The sequence below is a fragment of the Solea solea genome, chromosome 1, assembly GCF_958295425.1.
Source record: "Solea solea chromosome 1, fSolSol10.1, whole genome shotgun sequence".
Classification (NCBI taxonomy): domain Eukaryota; kingdom Metazoa; phylum Chordata; class Actinopteri; order Pleuronectiformes; family Soleidae; genus Solea; species Solea solea.
The window spans coordinates 4,201,031-4,225,905 of NC_081134.1; the positions used below are offsets into that span (position 1 = coordinate 4,201,031).

The following is a 24,875-nucleotide window of genomic DNA, read 5'->3' on the forward strand; positions in this document are numbered from 1 at the left end:
AAAAGCTGAAATGTTGTCAGTCTGTGGCAAAAATAAAGGAATTGGCCTGATTGTTCCAACACTGTAGGAGGGCACTGCATGTATGACAATGACTAAACAGGAAGTGCTGCTGCCACTTTAATAATATTTATAATTGATTTAATAAGAGCTGCCAATCATGACCCTGGGTCAGATTTTGTACAGCCCGCAGCTTCGGATTTATCATGTATTTTTTTATTTATGGCCAGGCACCTGCATTTATCGGCCCCGGTCACATGTCGTCCTCATTAGCTCAGCTGGTAAGGAGTAGCGCTTTGAACCCAGCCGTGACAGACAGACAGGCATTCATCTCCTGTTATGTTATTAGGATATCTGACTCCAGATGAGAAAGAAAGGCAGAATTTTTTCATTTAGTCACTCCTGTGTGGCTTAGATTTGGTTACATTGTCATTTAGAAATGATAATTGTGACAGGGAGAATAAAGTTTTTTTTTTTATAAAACAGTGCATTTGTAGGTAACTTTTACTGTTAAAAAAAAGGCGTCTGAATCTTCATATTATCAAATCTGGTTTGGACACCAATATACTGTAAACCTATTAAATCAAAGCCTTGGTGGAATTCTATTATAATGTGGACTTGCCAGTCTGTAGGAGAGATGCTTCCAACCCTTAAGCAAAGGTGAAACAGGTGCTTAAATATCATACTTAAGTAGAAGTCAAATAAAACTGCCAGTCTAAATTTCTACTCACGTAAGCAGTAGCTCATGTAAAGTCATTTAGTATAATTTATTATGTACCCAATTCAAAGTCATGTTTAGTGGAGATCATCCCATAAAACATTTTCAAACAATACAACCATTCAAGGTGATATTAATTGTGGATTCTTTAGACAATCCTACTTTTCTTCACCAACAAGGTCACAACTTGTCACGACTTTCAGAAATTATCTTCCTTTCATTGTTTATTCACCATTTAGATTTTTGACTCCATAATGGATGTGATCTAAAATATTTAAAAAATAACCACATTTAAGGTAAAGTAAAATTACAAAGGATGTTGAAGATGGAGCTGCTGCTGGGCAGAAGGAAAAGAGGTTGACCACAGACAAGGTTCATGGGTGTTGAGGGAGGACATGAGGACAGCTGGTGTAACAGAGGAGGACACGAGGGAGAGGACGAGATGGAGGCAGATGATCCGCTGTGGCAGAAGCCAAAAGAAGAAGTGAAAGTAAAATTACAGATTTTAAACACTACTTACAAACGTACCAGTACACACGAGAAACTACTCAATTACAGTAATGTGAGTAAATATAAGCCTACATAAGCACATATGACCGTCTTGATTATGCCCACTGGAAAACGTGTGAGCCACTGACTTTCGCTCGGGGGTTTTGTTGGTCATACGCACAATCACTTTCCACTGCATTGTGCCAACAATGCGCCTGACCACACCTCATTTAAAACCAACACATGCATATGTGTGTGTGCCGGGTGTAAGACAGGGCTTTTTGACTTCAGAAAACACTCACTTAACTTGTCCAAGTGCTGAAGTCTCATTTTAGCTCTGTTTTCCACATTCTGTCTCCCATCACTTGGAAACAAACTGGGCAACACCAGCCTATATTCATGCTCGTCAGGATAGCTTGAAATTAAATTGACCTATTAGAATACATAGGACTGTCCATGTTTGGCTTTTGTCTTTTTTAATTTACACTCACTCATTCACTCATCTTCTACCACTTTATCCTCCAATCTCAGCTGACATAGGGTGAAAGGTGGGGTACACCCCAGACAGGACACCAGTCCATCACAGAGCCAATTTAGAGTGTCTTATTTGCCTAATCTCCAAATCTGCATGTGTTTAGCCTGTGGGAGGAAACCAGAGAACCTGGAGGAAACCCACACAGACACGGGGAGAACATGCAAACTTGTTAAATCTGTAGAAGCTAATATCAAAAGTGTACACAAGAGGATCAATTGAAATGCCAGTTTCTTGTCAAGACTGCTGGTTGGACATCTTTGAAAACCCATCACAATTTCTGGAACTGTGAAACAGATGTTCTGATATTCATACTAGGGCTGAACAATTCATGTTATTGAAATCGCATTAGGAGGCACAGTATTTGTTAAAGCCAAAATGTGTGTCAAAATATTTTATTTTAGATGAATTATTGTCTTGACCTGTAACACATCTTACTCTATAGACTGAAGAGAACGTCTTTGTTTCTCACAGACCTGCACAAATATCACAAACCATATCACAATCGCAGTCAAAATAATTGCAATTAGATATTTATTCAAAAATGGTCCAGCCCTAATTTTAAACACGATGACCGGAGACGCTGTCTGAAAATGATTATGATGCCTGGTGTAGATCAGGTGGGTAAAGACAACTACAAATCAACTACATCTTTCCTGGTAGAACTGTTGGAACATTCATTATATATAAGCATGTGAGAATCATATAAAGGCAGATTTGAAAAAAAATGTAATAACTAAAATCGAAGTCATTTTAAAATGCATCATGCATGTTTTTTCCATTTAGAACTGTTATTGAAGACAGTGGAGGAACATGGCCAATCTTTTATCATGCAAGTCTAAATTGAGTCTCTTATATTAGAGGCAGCTGTGGCTCAGGGGGCAGTTGAGGTAATTTTAGACAAACGTGTGTGATAAATGATGGAAGTACACCAAAGCTCAGAACCGACATCCTGTGTGTTGTGGAAATACTAGCGTACTGTACAAGTCACAGGTCGATGTTCAGTATGAAGTTGTAGTTAACACTGTTTGATGTTTTCTCTTTTTCAGTTCGAAGGCTGCTCTAAGGCATTCTCCCGTTTGGAAAACCTGAAAATCCACCTGAGGAGCCACACGGGAGAGAAGCCGTACATCTGTCAGCATCCTGGCTGCCTCAAGGCCTTCAGCAACTCCAGTGACCGCGCCAAACACCAGCGCACACACCTGGACACGGTCAGTAAACAACGTCCCACACTACAACTGCACCTCACAGGGTTCCCACGGTCCTTAAAATCCTTGAAAGTTTGGGAATTGGTTTTGCACCAGATAGAATTTGTGTTGATATTTAGGTAAATGTCTCCCCCGTCTTTGTTACGACACCACCTAGTGTTGGGCGGGGTCAAATAAATGGCGGGAAAACTAAACAAAGAGCAGGAACAGGAAGCAGGGAAAAGAGAAAGGTACCAAATAAAACAGGTACACATGATTAACACTGAAATATCAGACTGTACACTGTACACAGTGAATCTCGACGGACGTTAATGTTAATTTTTTTCATGTCCGTCTCACAGTTGGACCTTCGTACAGGAGCACGAAATCATTCCCTCATACTATCATGGGAGTCCCAAGTAAATGTCTTTTTAAAAAACTAATAAATAAATAAAATCACCAGCAAATTTCAACATCTAATCACGTCAAATGACGAAAGTGGAATTCACCAGAGGATTCAGAGGAGCGGGGGCGAGCTTCCCATTTCACTTTAGCCGTAAATTAAGGCTTTGACGGCACAATAAGTTATGCAATCCGACCGCTGATGCAGCCTTTGAGAGAACAGAAATAAACTCACCACTGCTCCCTCTTGTGCACCAGCTGTCAAATCTCATGCTAGTACTTTTTGTGAAGCCACGTTCATGTCCCGTGATGGAAAGTACATTTTGTTTAAGGGCTTATCGTGTATTTCCGTTTTCACAACCGTCATCGTTGTATTTCATGATATCAGAGAACAATGCTGCACATTTTCTCCTCCACATTCATTTTATATTCTTAATTACTTTAGTTAAAGAAAGAATTCACACGTTTTGTCTTAATGATGTTCAAACCGACTGTACAGTGTAGAACTGAACCATTTGTGCTTATATTGATCCCTATAGACTTGAGAAGACTTGATTTCACTTTGTCTTTTTGCCGCTGGGATGCAACTTTTGTTAAACATGGTTATGTCTTGATTTATGGCCCAAAGGAACTGTGTTATTCTGTTTCCAAAACAAGAAGCCAGTAGCTACACAGAAGAATAAGACAACAGCAACAAAATCCGTACAAAAAGTCAGTATTTGTTGGACTGACAAAGAGACTGACGCTATCTTAGTCTAAATAATTGAGCATTTCAAAGTTCATGGATGGTCAGAAGATTCATTTCATAAACGGAAAGATTCCCTGTTCGTATACCGGGACACTGACAGCTGTACTCTGGAACCACCAGTGACCAGACAACCAGATTTAGTTGTTGACCATGTTATGTATTCTAATTTACTGTGTCATCAGCAACATTTGTTTTAATAAACAGAAGTAATAGTCATTTTGATCAGGTCAGGTCAAGTAAAAGTAAACATTGTCTTCAGTAAAATCTCCCGCGCCTAGGGCTGAAAACTTCCTGATAAGAAAATGAGGGGATTAAAATGTATAAACAAAATCCCATCCTCTCATCAGTTCTGCTTTGTACACATTGCCTCACATGCACCTGATTTACTACATTACCCCCACACACGCCACGCTTTCACTTTCACGGCTTATATGGAGATAGCCTTTACCCTTTTATGTACATTTTAGTCATTGGATTGAAATAAAGTGTTGTTTTAACATAAATCTTATTTTCTCAGTAAACTTTTCCTGCACATTAACACATCTGTAAGGTCTGAATTGACGCCGACGATGTTTAATATGCAATGTCTGCCGCTGAGCACCAAACCTCCCTCTCCTCTCACTGTTAAAGACACTGTCCTAATCTTTATAGTGATGTAAAACCTTTATTAATGATAATATTTGTTCATCGATGAGGGAATACAGCGATGCAGTAATCTTTATTTAAAGTGGCGCTGCTCCTCTCAGTCTTGTAGCAGACTGTGAAAATGCATACCTGCAGTGGATTTATTCGAAGCGCCACAGTTATTTTTACTCCTGCTGACAAGTGATGAGGATTTAGCAGTAATCCCAAAAATCAGATCTCCTATTACACGGACGAGATGGAGCTGTACATTGCACGGCCGTGTTATTACAACAAGAGGGGAAAGTTATTTTCTCCTTTTTGTGGTTTCACGCTGGATAATGGCGGCTTTCGCAGTTGCGTCACAAATCAGGATTCGGACACATTTGGCGCCATCACGGAGGCCCGCGGAGGATCATTTGAATGTAAACAATTCCTGAATATAGAATAACAACCAGCCAGTTATATTGTGTTACTGAGGTTATGAAAAATTGCGCGTTGAACAAGATTTGCTTCTAGAATAAGGTCTGTCTTATACAGACGAGAACTCGCAGCTCATTAAACTTGAAAATTGTGGGGAGGTTTTCGGATTGAAAACTACTGTTAACACCTACCTCACTCCAGTTTCTGCTGCATATGTTACGCCGTTTGCATTTCACATGTGTGCACATGGCACAAGTGATTTGGTAGGAACGGGTTATCCGGCCAAAATCAACAATGATAAGTACATGATGCTGAGTTATGAAACACACATTGTGTTTTCATTTGTAGGCCTTTTACTGCTTTGTCACGGTTCTCTGAGCCCGGAGGATTTATGTATTTCAGTTTCTGTGCGATTCTGACACACATAACGTCTCATTCTTACCAAGTGGAACGACCACTTCGCCATGGCATCACTCTGAATTCAGTCAAAGATAAGTAGGAGAGGGGCTCAGCACTTCATTTAGAGATAATCTGTTTAGACTCGGGGAGCAGCGAGTTGGTCTCCCAGGGAATATTGTTCCGAAATTGTTTCGAAAGAACATGATATTTCACAATATTTGCCAGCATGTAAAGTTAGGCACTGTTGAGGAGTACTTGCTCTGATGCAAGAGCAGTGTCAGAGCAGCTTCAAGACTTAACTTTGAAATGTTTAAATTAAGACACACAGTAGAAGCAAAGGGGAAAAGGTGCAGGCAAAACACAATCTGACATTAATGTTAATGTCACGGGACGTTTTTCCAGTCTGATGCCCTTAGACGATGAATGCTTATGTAATGATTTTGGTTTAATAGTAGTAAGAGTGCACATTTTGATGTGTGAGGCAGCACTGTCTCACTTAGGGATGGGGCAATTGCACTTTTTTGTATCGGACCGAAAACGATACAGACCGACACCGATTCCCATCCCTCGTCTCACTACACGAAGGTTCTTGGTTTGACTGCGAGTTCCTCCCACAGTCCAATGACATGCAGATTAGATTAGGTTAAATGGAGAATATATATGGCTCCATCTGTGGCTCCGTTCCCATTTTTGTTCAAAATGACATCATTTCTGCTCTGGATACCTCTGCTGTCAACACCAATCTGGCATTTTAGAGCCCCCAAAAAACAGAGAAGTTTGAAGAGGAAGTTTTCTCAGCGGCTGCATTTGTATGTAAGTATGAACGGGCAAAAATACATGAGGAGCTGGAACCAACCACAGATGGCATTGGGTCAAGTGTTGTGTCACATCCAGGGCTTTTGTGGTGTTTTTCCTCACATGATGTGAGGGTATAAGGATTGAGGGTGTCACATATAAATAAAATTGACTTAACTTGACTACATACTTATCGGCAGCCACAGGTTGTTAGCGCTTACTTTCAGTTTCATCATCAGTCTCCTAACGGAAATCCTGAACTGAAAAATTGTAGTTTCTTATTAGTAGTACTTAATGAAATCAAGCAAATCAGGTGAAAATCAGCTTTTGTTTTCATACTGACATGCCAATGTCCAGTGTACCTGATTGTTCATTTTTAGTTGTTAGTATGGACGCAGATTTCTTCTGAAACAGAGTTCTGACTCTCATTTTAATCTGAAAGACTACTACTAATACTGCTGAATTTTCATTTTCAAATGGAAATGTAGTGTTAGTTAAATTCTGTGCACCAACTGTAGTATCGCCCATTTTTCTTTTTGACCTATGACATGTTTAGTGCTGTTTTGAAACTCTTTGGATTTTGGAGCCAGCTCCTTTAATGAGAAATTGATTAGTTGTTTCCAGATCATTAGTTTTAGAATTTTTTTGCCAAAAACCTATTGAAACGTGCCTCATTGCTACATGTTGCCTTTCCTTTTTTTTTTTTTTTTTTCATTCATGATGTTCAGATCCTGGTACGTAAACCTCCAAGATTTGAGTAAATACTGTACATGTGTTTTAATGAAAACTTTAATTCACTCCACCTGGCTGAATGCTTGGCAATGCAAAGGGGAACAATCTGTGAGGAATTATATTCATGGAAATGGCCTCGTTAACTCATCTAAACTCACAGCTTTGATAAAATTGTGAAATACAAGCAGCACAACCTCACTAACAGAAAACAGCTTTCCCTGTCACTGCTTCTTAAGTCTAATAGTTTTAAAGTATCTACACGGAATGGTTTTCTCTCTCTTTTGTGCATGAAATATGTATCGAAAAACATACTTCTCATGCTGTGTCCTATGTTATGCAGCTTTTACTCGTCCTATTTTCGTTTTTCTAATAATCCTGTTACTAATGAATGGACTGATTTAAGGCTCTTAACTCTCCTCTCTCTCTCTTCCTCTCCTTCAAGCCTGCAGACGAAAGGTAAATATACTTTTCCCCTGGGTGAAGATCACGTTCTGTGAAATGTTGACATGATCCACATGTTAACATCTGTGCATCCTTTCACTGTTAGTGCTCTTGTCAGGCTAAACATCCACATTTACAACATGTATTCTAAATGTTTCTGCTTGTGATACACAGAGCTACTGCGGCGCATATACACACTTCTACACCTGTAACCCATCTGGTTGAGAATCATCTGGAAACACAGTGTGTCTCCATTAAATTCATCATGTGCTGAATGCTGTGCTACACGTTCAGGTTCTTTTTTGAGTGGGGGGGGGTTTACATGGGATACATGTGCGTAGTCAGTGTACGGTGAGTTACAGCCCTTTAAAAGTTTAACCCACACGGCTGATCTGTTGTGCTGATATGAAGTGTGTTGAGAAAATTGTAGTGCCAAAGGAAAGGCTGTGTGCCAGCATGGTAAATATCATAAATAGCTCATTTTCTCCACTTTAAACATTGTATTCTGGTTCTCCAATTCATAACGTACTTACAATGCTTTAGTATCTCATGTACCCCCAGTTCAGAAAACCTGAACTGTCCCTTTAAATCCCAAGGTTGTGCAAATTCATATTCGAATTGAAACTAAAGAGACTGCATGACATGGTTCATATAATGGATTGTCGGTATTAGCTTGGTTTACACAAGAGTGTTCAGCTTGAACCTCTTTATAAACCATAATTCTAAATCCTTTAAACACATTATTGATGTGTTGTATATTTCTGTGTTTATTTTGTATTGATTTGTGGCACATTTCTTCAAGCCCGTTCTCTAGCAGCTGAAAATGTTTCTGGGAACGTCAGGGTTTTTTGGTTTCAGTCCCTCGGTATCGAGGGTGAAAAGGGAAACGCAGTAAATCACCGACATAAGTAGTGAAGGAGACGAGGCTGGTGGAAGCTCCCAGGCTCTCAGGCACCTCACTGGTACCTGCAGCACAGCTGCTTTAAATACTGGAGGAGATCTCACAGAAACAACACGATAAGCGCTGCACACCGATGATATACTGTGTAACGGGGGATAAGAAGCCAGCACAGCTGTTTAATTTCATCTCCCTTGTTTCTGTCTTCTCTCACCTCCTCTCATTGTGCTCCATTCACAGAAGCCGTACGCCTGTCAGATCCCGGGCTGCACCAAGCGTTACACCGACCCCAGCTCGCTGCGGAAACACGTCAAAGCTCACTCTGCCAAAGGCCTTCAGGAGAGAGAGGTCAAGGTATGAGAGCACTTCATGTTTCTAAAGTAGGTGCTGTACTAGACATTTGGCACCAACAGTGTTAAAATTAGCAGGCACACTTGGACGAACCCACTTAAAAAAGGTGTTTTTTGTGTGAAATATGATGCTATAAACAACTGGAGGATGAAGAAAACAACAGTAACAAGTAGTAAGATGAAATAAAAATATTGAGCGCTGTTCCAAGTTGTAAAAAGCAAGGTTTGTGACAATATGGCTACATATACATAATCCCACTGGTCAAAAAGCTGTTCAAATACAGTTTTACACAGGTTTAAACAGGGAATTAGAGACAAAAAAATCCTTGTGCGTCTCTGAAACTAGATTAGTTCACAGTATATTAGATTACATGTGGCGGAACAGCAGCAAGCAATAGAAGAAGTGGCTTCAGTAAAAATAAACTTTTAAGCATTTGTAAGCTTTTATTGGACAGAAGTACACAAGTACACATTTCCACCTGAGTTGTGTTTTTAACCTCCATAGGCCACCAACACACTATTATACAAAGGTCAGAATTGAGGTCAACAAAAATATGATCCTGAAGCCATTGTCCAAGCCATTTCCCCAAATAGGAGGACAACAGAGACATTAATGCTTGTTCTGATGGAAATAATTTCACTTTATACATCATATCATGACATGGGGATTAAATATCTGTTCATCCTGTACAACAACCTACATCTTATTTAGATTAAAAATACATGATTGTAGTTTCCACAGCTAGAGATATAGAACATCCGAATACATTTCCATTAACATTAGCTTTTGTGTGGAAATACAAAGATATTTTATAAACGCATAATAAAGTGCTTCAGTAAAACTTGATATCTGTATTTTAAAAAAATAATAATAATAATTCTTATAAATTTACTGTCAAATTACCAAACATGAGCTATCCAAGGAAACATAACAGCATTATCAGAATTGCATGTGCCAAGAAACCCCCCCATAATTGAATACATTAAAGAGTGAGAAAAGGTACATATGAGAGCTGGTGAATTGTGTTCAAAACGACACGTCAACGTTGAAATAGACACTATTTGGCATAAAGATGTCATTAGGATGCGAGTATGTTGATAGGAAAATGGCACCATTCATATTTATATTGGTCCCCTAGAAAACTGTGCTTTCACTGTGTTTTTCTCTTTCCCATTGGGATGGGGTTTTCATGGAAAAATGACAACTCGATTTACGGCACAAAGGAACTGCGTTATTCCTCGTCCAAAAACCTGAAGGGAATGACTTTCACTTGGTATTTGTAGTGGTTTTCACAGCAGGTTTGCTTTTTATGACACAACACTGGCTCCGAGGAAAAGTCATTGTGTCCTTACTGACGCCTTGCTACTGCTGCGTTTTCACAACGGTGACCAGAGAGGAGTCACTAGTGACACAAAAGTGATCTGCTGTCTATTACATATGGTTCAGGATTTCCTGAAGAGGCAGCAATTAAAAACATATCATTTAAGCAAAGACAGTCTGAGTGTGGATCAATGAAGAGAAGGTAATAAGAGAAATCTCAGTGAAGGAAACCTAAAGAAAAGCTTAAATTCTTGTGTTACCTGATCACAGTCAAGTCAGATGAGACAGTTGTTTTTTGGTTTTTTTAACTTTACCTGTCAGGCTTCAGTTTGATTTACTACCCTTTTAAGTCATTAAGGACAAAAATGTCCAGTTCCAAAAACTGCTTTAAAAACGTTAGTTGTTTTTTTTCTGCTTTTTTCTCCATAGGTCACTTAAATGACTTCAGCCCTGCTCAAAACTACTAAACATTAAATCATTTTGAGGATTTTAACCCTACATAGCAGTTTGATTACCCCCCCGACATTTGTTATATGGAAAACAACAATGTTTTCCATATAACAAATATGGAAAACATTCCATATATGTGTTTTTTCATAGAAAATATTGGCATCATGTTTTCAAACTAGCATTTAAATTGTTAAAATCCTGATAATTATTTAATATTTTATAGTTTGGAATCAGGATTGGAGTTAATCAATAGATCTAACCCAAAAAAGAAGAAAAAAAAGTGAATCTCTACCATTTTTATAGCAGTTTTTGGAACTGGACATTTTTGTCCTCTAATGTTTTAAGAGTGTGGTACATTTCATTGTCATGCAGAATGGTCCTTGTTCTGACCGGGTCGCGACGTTCACGCCACAAGTTTGCTGTGAAACAGGCCTTATCTTAAGTCTCCGAACACCAAGCGATCTTTATCTAACAGGGGATTTTACATATATACAAACATGCTTATGCTATATAGTGTATTCAATGTCTGCCAATAAACCCTCCTGAAATGTTACACACTGGACCTTTTCTCAGTGGACGCTGCTCATGAAAAAGATGGATGGAGCGATGTAGCAGCAGAGGGGGGAGGAGGAGAAAGGATGGAGTAAGCATGTTTGTGATTCAGTCAGATGAAATACTGTACAACAAAACAGGGCATTACACACGCTCCCTGGAAAATAGGGAGCCTATTGTTCAGCGTTATCTGGCCCTTGTTTGTTTTCTATGGACCATGAGTGACACTGGAGCATTGTGTGTACTCCCATGCCTTGTTTGCTTTAAACAGAACCACGTGTGCTTGTGAGTTGTGACACGGCTAACACGCCCTGCGCTGCTGCGGGGCCTGAATAGGACTTTTCAAATATTAAACATGCACTTCATAAACTCCTTACGGTTATACATTTCTTTGGGCTGATGTGTCACAGCTATTGAAGTTTTGTATGCGCATAAACACTGGTTTGGATAAACATTTTTTGCTGATTATTCATAACTATTTTGTGGTTCTTGGGTGTCCTTCACAAGCTTCTTCTGAGTCCCAGAGCTTTTTCGATAAATTGTTTTGGAAAGTCCTGGGGGATGCTCTGTTAACGCCGGATAATAAAGTAAATTGTCTTTGTTTGAACATTTTGAAATAAGATTGCCTAACAAGATTTTGGGGTTTTGTACTTCAAGAAGCTGATTCACAGGACAAAACAAGAACCAGACATCTGGTGCAAGCGTCATCGCTCTTCACCCCAGCCCCCCCCCCCCCCCCCCTTTTTTTTTTTTAAAGGAACAGTAGAAAAACTGCCTGCAGGAAACTCACTCTGTTTTCAATCGATCTACTGTATGCAATCAAAGCAGAGGGGAATACTCTAAAAATTAGCTCATGGAAGTTTGGCCAACTAAAAAAAAAAGATTGGAAAACATTGAGGCTTCAGCTTTAAAATAATTATTTTCAATTCAATTAAATTATGAAAGCTTTATTTGTCCCCAGGGGGCAATTCAATGGCACAGTGAGGAGTCATAAAATACAGTTAAAACAGTTAAGAAAAACAAAAGCATGAAGAATACAAGCAATTTAACATTTAAATCGCATACATACAGTTTAAAGCTGCAGTGCCTGACTTCTAAATGTTAACAAATGTCTGATACGTGCAAACCATTGTCAAATGAATTCACAGGTTGGAGTATGATTGACCACATAAAGAAGTGCTCAGAAAACCTAGTCTTGAAGCAGCTGGACGGGATTAATGCTTCTTTTCCCGCCCGTCCCTGTGCTGCCGCTGTATACACACATATGGCTAAACAACATTTCAATACTAAACTTGTGCTAGAACGTGATTAGAACGTGTCATCACGAGTTCATCCAGAGTCAGCTGTTTCTCACAGCAGATGACGGATCGTCTTACGTGGTTTTTGTATTCCCGTAGCAGCCTCCGCATTTAAACCAATTGTTCCCGACGGTGATTGTGGACAAATGTGGCAAAAGTGTTCAGCTTTGGAAGTCAGTGGACGGGAGCACTGGACACTGGGCTTCTTCATGATGATTGGACAAACTGTCTGAAAGGCGGAGCCTTTTCTGCCTCACTCCTGAGTGGATTTTGCGAGGGAAGTCTGTAGATAAATAGCTGGTCGCTGAGTGTTATTTGCTCGGTGATATAGACCATTTGTACATATACACTGTAAATAAAAACACTATTACAGCTTTTCAGTTTTATGTACTGTATGTATAAATAGTTTGGCCTGAAATGAGCTTCCCATATGTAAACGCATGACTTACTGTTGTGTTCAACTGTATCTGTGACCATGCATCTCTATTCTGTCTCTTTGACAGGTTCAAGTGCACACAATGCTAGAATCGGACATTTTGAGTGACTGTCTGGCGAGGCAGCATCTCCACAACTCTGCCTCTTCCCACCGTGGAAGCAGCTCGACTTTGCCAGGATTAGACGAGTTCACAGGTACGCGTGGATGAAACAGTAGCAAAAGAAAAAAAAAAAAGCTAATCGAACTCTACACATAGTCTCCAGCACCTATAGTCTCCGCCAAAACACCTGGACTGGTTAAGCTGTTGCTTTAATTTTCTCCCATAGCCTCATTTTCTCCTTTTCCTCTCCTCCCTCCTCTCCCATTCCTTCGATGATACCTCATCATGCCCATGTTTACCTTGTCCAATTACTGGGCAGTGACTGCGGGCAGGCTGGCCCTCTCCCCGCTCGTCCTTCGGCTTCTCCAAACCCCTTTTCCAGCCAAGCTCTTTTTCTTTCCCTTTCAATGGCTGAACTGGTATCAAGAAACTGTCAGGTACATCGAGGCTCAGTTGGCAAACATCAGGAGAGAGCTGTCCATGTCTATTACTTCAGACTACTTGCAGTTGCACCCAGTAGACTTTGAGGGAAAAGCCTCAAACGGCACACTACGAGCTATGTTTATCCAGGGTGAAACAAGCATGTTAGTGTTTAATTTTGAAAATATCCCTGGAGGACTTTGTCCTTATCAGAAATGAGCCGAAGTTAAAACCTGAAACGATATGTGTGTACATTACTTTATGTACGTTGGATGTACGGTGACAAATTCTGTCGTCGTCGTCAATTGCACTTAAACGCTAAGTCAAAGCCAATACTGTTGAAGGCCCTGCTGATTTGTTAAAACCTTAAAATAAATGCACCACAGTTGACTTGAGTACCAAAAAGGTCACCGCAGAGGGTTTACCATGCATATTGTACTGTGTACAATTGCTTCTTGGTAGAACAGTTCGCCATTAGTTCTGATGACCTTATGAGTGAGTCTTCGCTCAACAGCAAATATTGTAATATGTGCAATTTTGGAGTTTTTTTAATTTTGGAGTTTTAACATTGAACCGCTGTTGGACTTGCACATCACCCCCTGCGAGCCTCATGTGGAGGATAAAGCAGTAGAAGATGGATAGATACCGGAAAGCAGGGAAATAGAGCTTTGCTCCCATATACTTGTCATTACGTGTGCAGCTCTTTGGCCAACTGGGTTGTTTTTAAAGTGCTTTATAAATAAAGTTGGATTGGATGGGATCTGTTATCAAAAGGAAGGAAAAGTAGCACATTAATCCATTCATCCATCTTCTACCGCTTTATCCTCCATATGAGGGTCACAGTGGGCACTGGTGCCAATCCCAGCTGACATTGAGCAAAAGGCGGAGTCACAGTTCATCACAGATCCACATAGAGACAAATAACTATACTCTACACTCTCATCTGGGGTCAATTCACAGCGTCCATTTGCCTAATCCCCAAATCTGCATGTTTTTGGACTGTGGGAGGAAACCGGAGAACACGGAGAAAACCCACACACACACAATAAAAAAGACACTATGATGTAAACTGACCACTGAAAGAGCAGGTTTATGGTTACACTGAGACTGAAACCTCTTTCAGAACATAAAAATTGTTATCAAAAGTGTTGAGCGACAAAGTATAAATCAGGATTTAAACTGTTTCCAAACATCATTCAAAACCCTGATGACATTTTGTACAATAATAACTAACATCCAAGATCCATACCCCCCATGGTCTGGCACTGTCTTGGTCAGCGATATGTTCATAAATAAAAGTAGTACCGTGCTAAATTACAGTACGTGAGCATAAATACTGTATAAGTGCTGCAGTTGAGATTTTTATTTTATTTTTTTACTGAGATAATCCTTAAAAATCTGTCTTTTTCAGGAGTTTACTCAAACAGCAGCACAGTCCACAACAGGGCCAACCCAGAGTTCCTTCCTCCATCCACGGACACCTGCTCCAGGTATCAAGGCCTCGAGGGAAACTTTGACGCTAACAGCCCGATATCTTCGTTAACAAGCCCAGGGAGCTTGAGAGAGGGGTGAGTACACGGCCCAGTTTCATATTTTCCGTATATGCATGTCCACAGAAGGTCCGCTACGGTCCTTGTGATGTCAATTTCACCATCCACCCGTTTCCACTGAGGTCCAAGTGGACGTTGAAGAGCAACCAGACAGTTTGAGTCCACATGCGCTTGCGATGTGATGAGGTGCACTGGTGCCCACAACGAATACAAGGATACATTTTACTAGAATAGAATGTGAAAACCTATGTGTGACCCTCTTATTACCGAGGCCATGTACGCGTATATGGGGGGAAATGCAAAGCGACAAAGTACGACCCATGCCATAGACCAGAGGAAGTTCTACATCCAAAAAGTCGATTCAAAATGTATTATACATTCAAAGTTGATTAAGACTGCGAGAATCTTCATCTTTGAAGTGCAGCTACACACATATTTACTCCTGGCGACTGCTAAGTTCTGTGCTCACGGGCAGCCCAACAGTAGTTTCTTTACAGAAGAGAGGTTTTCCATGCGTACTTTCCCACATTTTAATTTATTTCCCACTGGTTTGGAGCTTCACAATATGAAAAATTACTTTTCAAATCAAGTGCTACAGCTGTTAAACAATAAATCTGGAAAACTAATTCAGATTTTTTTCAGAATTTTTGTTTATTTTCTTAGTGTTTGCTTCAAAAAAGAAAAAAAATATTGCTTTTTATTTCTTGGAAAGCACATTCCTTTCATGATACTTAATGAACAAACCCGTTTACCCGTTTTGTGGTATTTGGCAAGATTTTGACTTATCGGCTGCCGGGATTTCTGCTGCCAACCCAATACAAAGGAGCTGAATGGGATTTGTTTGCTTTTGGCAGTTTTCATTGGGAGCTATTTTCTCCTAAAGATAAAAATAGAGGAAAGTAACCACAGTTTTCTGCTCCTCTTGGCACATGATATCTGTTTGTAAAACAATGCCTTTTTCAGGTGTTCATGTCAAAAACAACAAAAAATCAATATAAATATTTAATTTGACAGCACTGGCACATGGTGAACCTCAAACTCGTGTTTCAAGTACCCAACGCTACACTTTAGTGAGTGTGTGAAGATTTCACTTTCACGTCTCACGTCTGGGAATCACACGGCCAGAAACAGGCTGAGGGAGATGTGAGCTTAAGCATTCTTGAATAAACCAGAGACATTATCACCAGAGATGGAGTTATGGCTTTGTGGTCGTTCTGATTGGGTAGTTGGAGGCCCTAGAACTTATGTGTACTGGAAACTGAGACAAATTTTGTCTGCCAAGTATAAAAGTAGAAGTGAGACTAAAAAGATTGTGCTGAGAGCCTCCAGGGCAACAGTTTGTGGACAATATGGCCTCAAATCATTGGTCGTTGTTGAAGACTTGCCTATAAACATAGTTTTTATAGACTCAACAGGAACAACAAAGGCAGTTAGTTTCTCCAATAAAGTAGAACTGATAAGGGCCAAAATCACATTTTTGTGGTCGAAAAAATAAGATATATACAGTAAAGTCTTCACATATATAATGCATATATTTTCTTGTGTAATTCTAATGTTTTCAGTAGAAAAGTCTTTTTCAAATGGGCTTAAGGTTCTTGGCAGAGGTGATGAGAAGTATGTTTTTGTTCTCTATGAACAAAAACTAATGAAAGGATGAAGGTTTATCTTAAAACAAAAAAATTAATCTGCACATGTTGTAATTAATGTAGATACATGACTTTTGTGAGCTCCCTGGTAAAGGTGGGCAATGTGGCCCAAAGAAATTATGAATAATGAATCTGTTAAATATCGATAATTTAAGCCAGGTTTTTGCTCTTGAGTGAAGATTGAAGAAATCTAGATATCAAACCTTTGTGATATTACTCTTAAAGAAAGTTAGATTACGACATTATACTACCTTTATTTCAACCCTGACATATTTTATGTGCTCTGTCACATTTGTGTTTTTTTCAGTTCAGAGCACAGAAAATCACTTCAAGTTGTTTCCCTCTTTGGTTTGAATCTCGAGTTTAAATATGTCGTAGATATACCTAATTTAAAATGTAATATGTTTTAAATAAATGCAAAGCAGACATCCATCTGCACTGAGATGATAAATGAAAATATATAAATGAAAGTTTGCTGTGATGATGGGAAGATCTTTCTTTTTTTTAAATTCATTATCTAAAAAGGCTTAAACCCAACAAGTCCATCCAAACATAATGTATTTTGTGTCTGTAAGGACATTTATTGGACAATGGCTAAGATACAATGTCAGTCATAAAACTGGATTGTATTATAATCGTGTAGTGAATAGAACACAGTGGATAGCTTTGAAAGTATTGTACTTTTTATTTTGAAAAATAAATCATGCAAACGCACAAAGATGCTTGACTTCTATCACCTGCAGCAGGGTTAACCCAGGGTGAGGTTTTTGTTTAGGTTCATTATTTAAAACCAGAGGTGGAAGTTAAAGTTAAAGGTAAAAAGTAGCTTGTTTAAAATGTACAATGTTTTTTAACAAGGTTGGGGTTCTTTCTTGTGTCATGCAAAAAGGACAAGGGAACACAAATCTCACAGGAATAGTTTTTAATTAAAGACAAACCTTTACAAACTAAATGCTGACGCAAATGTTAAATGCTGCAAAATGAATTGCCCTGCGGGGATAAATAAAGTTGTTCAATTGAATTGAATTGACAAAATAAAATATGTAAACACAAAATGTATCAGTCAACATGGGTCAAAGGTCACAAATGCTTTAACTTTCTAACTCACTCAGGGACCTTAATTAGCGCCAATTCACCTGTCCTCATCATTCACCTGTCCTCATTATTCATTCACCTGTCCTCATCGTTCACCTGTCCTCATCGTTCACCTGTTCTCATCATTCATTCACCTGTCCTCATCGTTTACCTGTCGTCATCGTCCACCTGTCCTCATCATTCACCTCTCCTTGTCATTCACCTGTCCTCGTCATTCATTCACCTGTCCTCATCGTTCACTGTCAAAGTTTCCGGTGCATGAATTTATTTATTTTTTAATTCAGGCCAACCTTTTCTTTTTTTTTCACAGATGTGATTTAAAACATAGTGAAGTACCTAAACATACTCAAGTAAAAGTAAAATAACACATTTAAAAAATAAGTACACAAAAACCTACTCAATTACAGTAATGTGAGTAAATACCATGTTTAAGTACATGAAAAGAAGTGATAGAGTTTTCCTGTCTTTGTGAGACTCTTCCATCCCTTCAGAGCTTCCAGCCAGAGCCGCCACGAAATGATGCACAATCTGTCCATTGACGTCTCTTTACAGAGAGTGAGGATGTCAGCGAATCCCACTGGTGCCCACAGATCACGACAGCCTGCCAAAGCCAATACCAGACGAGCACTTGTTTTTCCCTCAAATGACTTAGCGAGACGTTAAACATCTGAAAGTAAATTATCGTCGCTTCACAGCACAGTCGACTCCGAGCACTGACCTCATAGCCACACGCGTGTTTACTCTGGCTGCGATGAGCCATGTTGACTTCTTTTAATTATTTATTACTGGAGGGCTTCAGAGTCCCGTGCCGGAGCCTGTCCATCAGCGGGCGTTTGTGATGTGCTGTGTTTGTGTGTCTTGCGGTCCACGAGCGAAGAACTGGATCAGCTTTTCTGGAGGGATGTGTCCATCAGATACAGGCGCTCTAACCAGGATTACTCCCACAGAAACCCTATTATACAATTTAAAGGAAGGAGAAGTAATTAGGTTTTCTTTGCAGAAGCTCGGGCGGACACTGGATCCAAATAGCTGGTTTAACTGAAAGGTTTGACATTTCTACACATTTTTTTGTTTTTACTGGAGCTCTAACGTGAAATATAATGCACTCCAGCTTCACTAAGAGCAATGAGAAAATAAGTGGTTTCGAGCCTAAGATGATGTTAACCCTTAGAGCTCACATGGCACAGATCCGTGCCGCATGTCCCCCCCGTGGGAACAATACACAACTCCTTATATGGACATCCGGGGGGTGTGTGTGTTCATAGGTCGCATCTTCAGGCTTTAGAAAATGTGTTGTTGAGTCAAAGTTCTGATTAATTTTACATCATATATTATACAGGAGCTGTAGCAATAATTGTGCAGAAGTTACAAAATAGACGGTTTTATATTTTATTTTTGTTCATAAAAACAAACCAAGGAAACTTTGAATTTCAAATTCCTAAATGGCCTAGATTGTGCTGGGAAAAAAGCATATAAGACACTCTAAATTGCACATTCTTATAGCCTCCTAAATGTTAAAAGCAGCCTAAGTGCTCTGTGTTCTAAGGGTTAAATCTGTGTTACATACGTTCAATCCTCTCAGATCCAGGAAAACTCTGGTACATGAAGAGTCAGCAGCTGTTCCTCTGCTCTAAAAGTTTTGCATGCACAATCTGGCACTTCAGGTTAGCCTACTCATCCCCCTCATGTGATCCAGACCCGAGTATGTTGCTATTACAAAGCAGTTATGGATTAAGGCACTATAAAGTGCACATAAACACAAGATCTTAAATTCCCTATGCTGGATTCCTTTCATTCCTCCTAAGGAGAGCAGCTGGATGTAGTTAGTCAGCAGGAGGGGGTGAGTGAAACCCAAAGTGAGTGATGTGGGGCTTTAGCTGATAAAGTGTGATCACAGAGACAATTTCCTGAGGTTGCGCTGACAGCTGCTCCTGCGGGGGCACGGTCTCTTTGTGAAGCGCGTGCGTCTGACAAACGTTTGGGCACGCGGGCCACAATAGAAGTCACGGGTGGACCCATCAGGACCACGCACACACCACGACGCAGACATCCCAGCTATGTTGTTGCAGCATTGCAAGAATGTAAGCCGTATAACAGCTGGTTGTTTATATATAAGGTCAGCACTGCTGGTTCGGGGGCCCGCTGGTGGGGGGGAATCCAGAGAAGTGTTGAATTCTCGGGCCGCGACGTCATCGCTGCACATTCATTTCAACAGTCGTACTATATCAAAGCCCACTTGTTTACATAATTCTATACAAAGCCTGGATTTTATTACGCTGGGAAGCCGCAGCCATCTGTAACTTATATCGGCTTGGGTTTCAAAAAAGGCCCTCTGATTAATTTTGGCTTTTATTGTATGTCTCCACTGAAAGCACAGAGTGTTAAATTAAACGTAATAGCATTTGACATGGGAAATGGGTAATAAAGAGACCCACAGATGACAAATGATAGATACGTAAAGAAATCTCCAATCATTTCTCTTTTTTTCCTCGCTGGTCAGATGCATATGTAGAAAGCTCTTGGGCCAGCAGCCATCGGTATCTCTGACAAGGCTTGGCTTGTTTATGAAGCCCACTAAAACTCTTCCAGCAGAAAACCAAGGCCATTTGGCTCCCTGGGGACCAATATGCATCAGTACATCATCCAGGAGAACTCTCAGGCCATATGAAATGAGAGCGAGCTCTTTGATGAAGGGAGGACAGAGGGGGCTTGAATACCATACTGGGGGTTTTTCAGCTGCATATCTCCTTGGAGAGAGATCTGACCGCCTTCCTTTCTTCTCGTCGACTTGGCTCCACTGACTCATTCATTTTCCATGTTGAGTCACAGTGTTTGTGCACAGTCAGCACATTCTTGCAGCGTAGCAATGGACACAGCCGCGCGCAGAGCCTGCCTTCATTACCCCCACCCCCACCTCCACCCCCAAGGTGGAAACGCTTACTCTACTCTATAAACTGTACTGTTTGTACATGATTTGAAGTATTTGCATCCTTGTGCGTGAGAACAGCTGCCGCCACACTGACAGCTAATAGTTATCTGCGTGTACTTAATGAGACATAATCTGGGCAGGGGCGTTTCCAGAGACCTTGGGGGTTCTGAAGCAAGACAAGCCGGTTGTATTAGTATCCAGTTAGGTGGGGTTTCCAACCATGATGTCAATGCACTCTCATAGCCAATCATAAAAAAAATGTAAGGGGGTTCTAAAAATTGTTGCTGCTGTGTACTTATATAATTAGCCATGCTCCAGGACCCCCCTCTCAGCTCAGGGGCCCCAGGCGATTGCGTGCCCTGTTGCAACGCCCCTGCGCTTGGGCTGGATTAGGTTATAGGTTTGTGTTAAAGTTTAGTGTAGACCCTGCAGTCGTTTGAAAATGATACCATCTAATCCGTTCAAGCTTTGATTAAGACTGACTTACTGTAAAACTACATTTATTTATTTTTTTATTACATTTTAAGATGTTTATAATCTGTTTTTTCTGTTGGTAAATGGTCCCCATGTAAATAGCAGTTTTGTCATTCACCCACTGGTTAACCACATCTACATTCAGCCGTTGTTCTACCACAGAGCCTGCACAGTCATCAGGAGGAACTTGGGGTTAAGTGTCTTGCTCAGGGACACATCAGCATATACATTAGTTGAGCTTGTCCAACCTCCGACATTCAGTTTGGAAGACAAACCCACTCTACCACTGAGACACGGCTGCCCCGTTGATGAACTGATCTAATCCTAATCCACTAATCTAATGGAACTAATGGTGAACTACATTTCTTTGTGACAGAAACCTGAAACAATTCAGAAGACGTTCAAGCCAACTGGCTGAAAGTACAAAAGCGAAGGCTGTCTTATAAAAATGCAGCTGGGCTGAGCCAGTCATTTATCAGTCCTCGAGGAAACTTCATTACTTTTTCACAACTCCAGTCATGTTAATGTTTCTCCTGCTTTTGTGTTGCCAACAGGAACAGGCCGTCGTCGTCGTTCATGGCCGCTGACGTCAGCCCAGTGAGCTCTTCATCAGAGAGAGTAGACGTCCGGCTGCATGGTTACCACAAAACCTACAGCCACCAACAGCAAGTGATGTCACAGCAACAAGGTACTGTCCACATCAGGATCAGTCTGTCTCACAAAAATGACATTCCCACAAAACTTCCCTTCATTGTGGAACGTGTTTTGTCACAGAATACGTATTATAATAAATATTAATAGGAGGAGGTTTGTGGTGGTATGAGGTTTTTCCAGTGTCTCTTCACTAAGAGAATGCTGCGACACTTTGAGGGAAAACCACAATATTTTCCTCGCCCTAAGTTACTAACCACATTCATAACCAGGATTTGCTTTTCATCATTTCTGCCAAAAGGAACATGAGAGGTTAAAACACTGTTACCTTCATTAGCGCATATGCATTTTTTCTGTTGTTCTTGGCACTCATCACATCCCTTTTGTCCCGTTCTTTAAGGTTGTCTGTACGAAGAAGGGAAGGTGGTGCAACCAATCAATGATGGAGGCTTTGAACCTGGCAGTTACTTTACTAACTTGTCCACCTCTCACTCTACAGGTAAAAAGCATCTGAAAACCCCTCAATAAAACTTTTTTCATACAACATACAACATACAGCTGTGCTGGATGGATGGATGGATAGATAGATGGATGGATGGATGGATGGATGGATGACAAGTAAAAAGTTAGACAGGGAAGTAGTCAGGTAGGTAGCTAGTTAGGATGATAGGCAGGTAAGTAACTTGGTAGGTAGGGAGGGAGGAAGGTAGGTAGGTACATAGGTAAGTAGTCAGATACGTTAGGTGCACAGGTCAGTTAGGTATGTAGGTAGGTAGATTGGTTGGCAGTTAAGTATCTCGGTAGGTAGGTTTCAGGTCAGTGGGCAGATATGGTTGCATATATGTACAGTTGGTATGTAGAGAGGAAGGCTGGTAGGTACATAATCAGTGAGGTAGGTAGGTAGGTAGGTTATTTGGTAGCTAGGCAGCAGTCAGGTAGTTGTGTCAGTTAGGTATGTGGGTAGTTAAGTATCTTGGCAGTAAGGTAGGTGGATAGGTAATAATTGATAATTAAGTAACTAGGTAAGCATCTAGATATGTTTGTATATATGTAAGTAGTTAGGTAGATATGTAGATATGTCAGTATGTATGTATGTAGGTAGTCAAGTATCTTGGTAGGAAGGTAGTCAGGTAGGTGGATAGGTCGGTTGGGACGCAGATAAAAATAAGGAACCGGGTATGTTTGTATTGTATTTACTGTATATAAGGAGGTCAGGTAGGTAGGTAGGTAGGTAGGTAGGTAGGTAGGTAGTTGGTGGTTACCACTGCAGGCTCACTTTCCCTGACAGTCAACTCTGTTTTGTTTTCTTCAGGGTTCGACATGTTGCAGGACCTGCAGGGCCAGGCGGGCGGCGGTTACTCCATGTCTCCCTGCCCTGACGATAGCTTTCTCTTCCAGGGAGGAGGCATCGACCGCTGCCTCAATCAGATCTACTCCATCTACCTGGACTCGTGATCACAGCACACAACCAGATGCAAAAATCCCAAATATTTTTGTTTTCCCAGAATCGTATTTGCTTTCCAGTTTTCCCAGAATGTTTTTGTTTTTCCAGGCACATTTTATGAGTGCAGCAAGTGTGACGGACAATCACATCTACAACGTGCTGTGAACTCCAAGCTGACGATGTCAGCATAGTTCTTGTTTATAACGGGAATTTTAATGGCACAAACAAAAAAAAAGGACAAAAACATAAGCTGCTGGGGGCAAAGTGGAAACCATAAATGGCCAAAGATGAAATCTGGTCAAATTATAGATGTAAATAACTGGCTTCAGAGATGACCACAGCATTTGTGATCTGGGTAGAACGAGCTGCATGACTCATGTACTACTTTTTGGTGTTTTCTTAAAAAAAGAAGGTTCTCATTGATATTAAACTCAGTAGTTGAGGTTAATTTTGCCTCATTGTCAGCTGGGATCTTATAATACAATAGCTCCCTATAATAATCTGGGCTCAACACACGTGTGTGAAGGTTAAGTAGAGGATAAAAACCAACTTTGACGTCTTTCTGCTTCACACATCCTTCTAATCTTTCTGAATTTTAGTCACATTTGTTCATATAAAACATACAAAATTTGAAACCAAGAGGATAATACGTTGTGCATAAGCTGCTAACAACTATGTGAAAGTGGTTTGCAAGAAGCCCCTTAAATTATCACATGTATAATGTACGTCAACAATTTTTCACTCTTTGTGCAGAGTTAGACAAGATGATTGACCCCACTCTCAAATATCTGTATAATTAAATATGAAGCTTAAGACTTAAGGGAAACTCTAAAATGTGACTTTGTCCATAGGTAAGCATATTACCATTAACTATAAAACTCAGTAACTGGTGGATTATTTCTTTGTTTTAAATATTTCCCCCCAAATGGTGATCTTTACTGCTACTTTTATTGCGGTCAGAAAACGTGTGAGTTCCTCCGCAGCATTGAAGAGTGAATCAGCAAACTCCAACTGCTGTCGGTCATGTAGTAGAAGGTGGAAACTGTAGCAGTGCTGCCCCCATGTGTCTACATGAATGTACATACTGCATATAGCATATACAGGACTCGCACAGCCTGTTTAAAAGAGCGAGTCGGTGGATGAACTGCACTAAAATGTACAGAGAGGTGCAGACAAACACACGTTATGATCTGTGATGTAACAACAATCAGCACGGAAGCATAATCAGTCTCCATGTCGGTTTTACATATGTTATATTGTCTCTATGTTGCTTCTGCACATCTTTGCTGTACAGCGTCTGTCAGTGTTAACACTTGTCGAGAGAGGTGTGCGTTGTTTACCACGAGTAAACAGTCGTGCATTGTTTACAGTAGATCCTCTGCACACCCCCCCATAACTCTTAAGAAAAATGACCAAGCAGAAAATGTTTACACTGATTTTGTTGCATGTTGGAGACGTCTTATTATTATTGCCTTTGAACAGTGTATAGACTTTATAAAAAAAATGCACCTGTCTTTTATATCAAAATAAAAAAAATGGTTTGTATTTGTTTTCGTTTGTCAGATGACAGATGACAAAAGATGTAGCTTCATCTGTGTCTTATTATTATATGTTGTGTGTGTGACAAAGAAAATAGCAGGAAGTCAGTTGGTAGGTATGTTTGTATTCGTGCTGTTGGAGCTCATATGAATCCATATAGAGCTCATTGAGTAATGATTAATTCCGCCTCTTTTGCCTTAGTTGTAATACCATCAACAGCCACTTTATTAGGTACACG

General features: G+C 40.2%; 1 protein-coding gene across 2 annotated transcripts in view; it reads left to right on the forward strand.

Annotated features, from left to right (window-relative positions):
- LOC131457170 (zinc finger protein GLIS1) overlaps positions 1-24,600 on the forward strand; it is a 60,065-nt gene extending 35,465 nt beyond the window's left edge. For both annotated transcript variants that reach the window (XM_058626032.1, XM_058626023.1), the window contains exons 3-9: positions 2,786-2,947; positions 8,623-8,736; positions 12,857-12,983; positions 14,721-14,877; positions 21,558-21,691; positions 22,055-22,153; positions 22,967-24,600. In XM_058626032.1, coding sequence (XP_058482015.1) covers positions 2,786-2,947; positions 8,623-8,736; positions 12,857-12,983; positions 14,721-14,877; positions 21,558-21,691; positions 22,055-22,153; positions 22,967-23,109 — 936 coding nt within the window. In that variant the 3' untranslated portion in view covers positions 23,110-24,600. The remainder of the gene's footprint in view (positions 1-2,785; positions 2,948-8,622; positions 8,737-12,856; positions 12,984-14,720; positions 14,878-21,557; positions 21,692-22,054; positions 22,154-22,966) is intronic.
- The last annotated feature ends 275 nt before the right edge of the window (positions 24,601-24,875 follow it).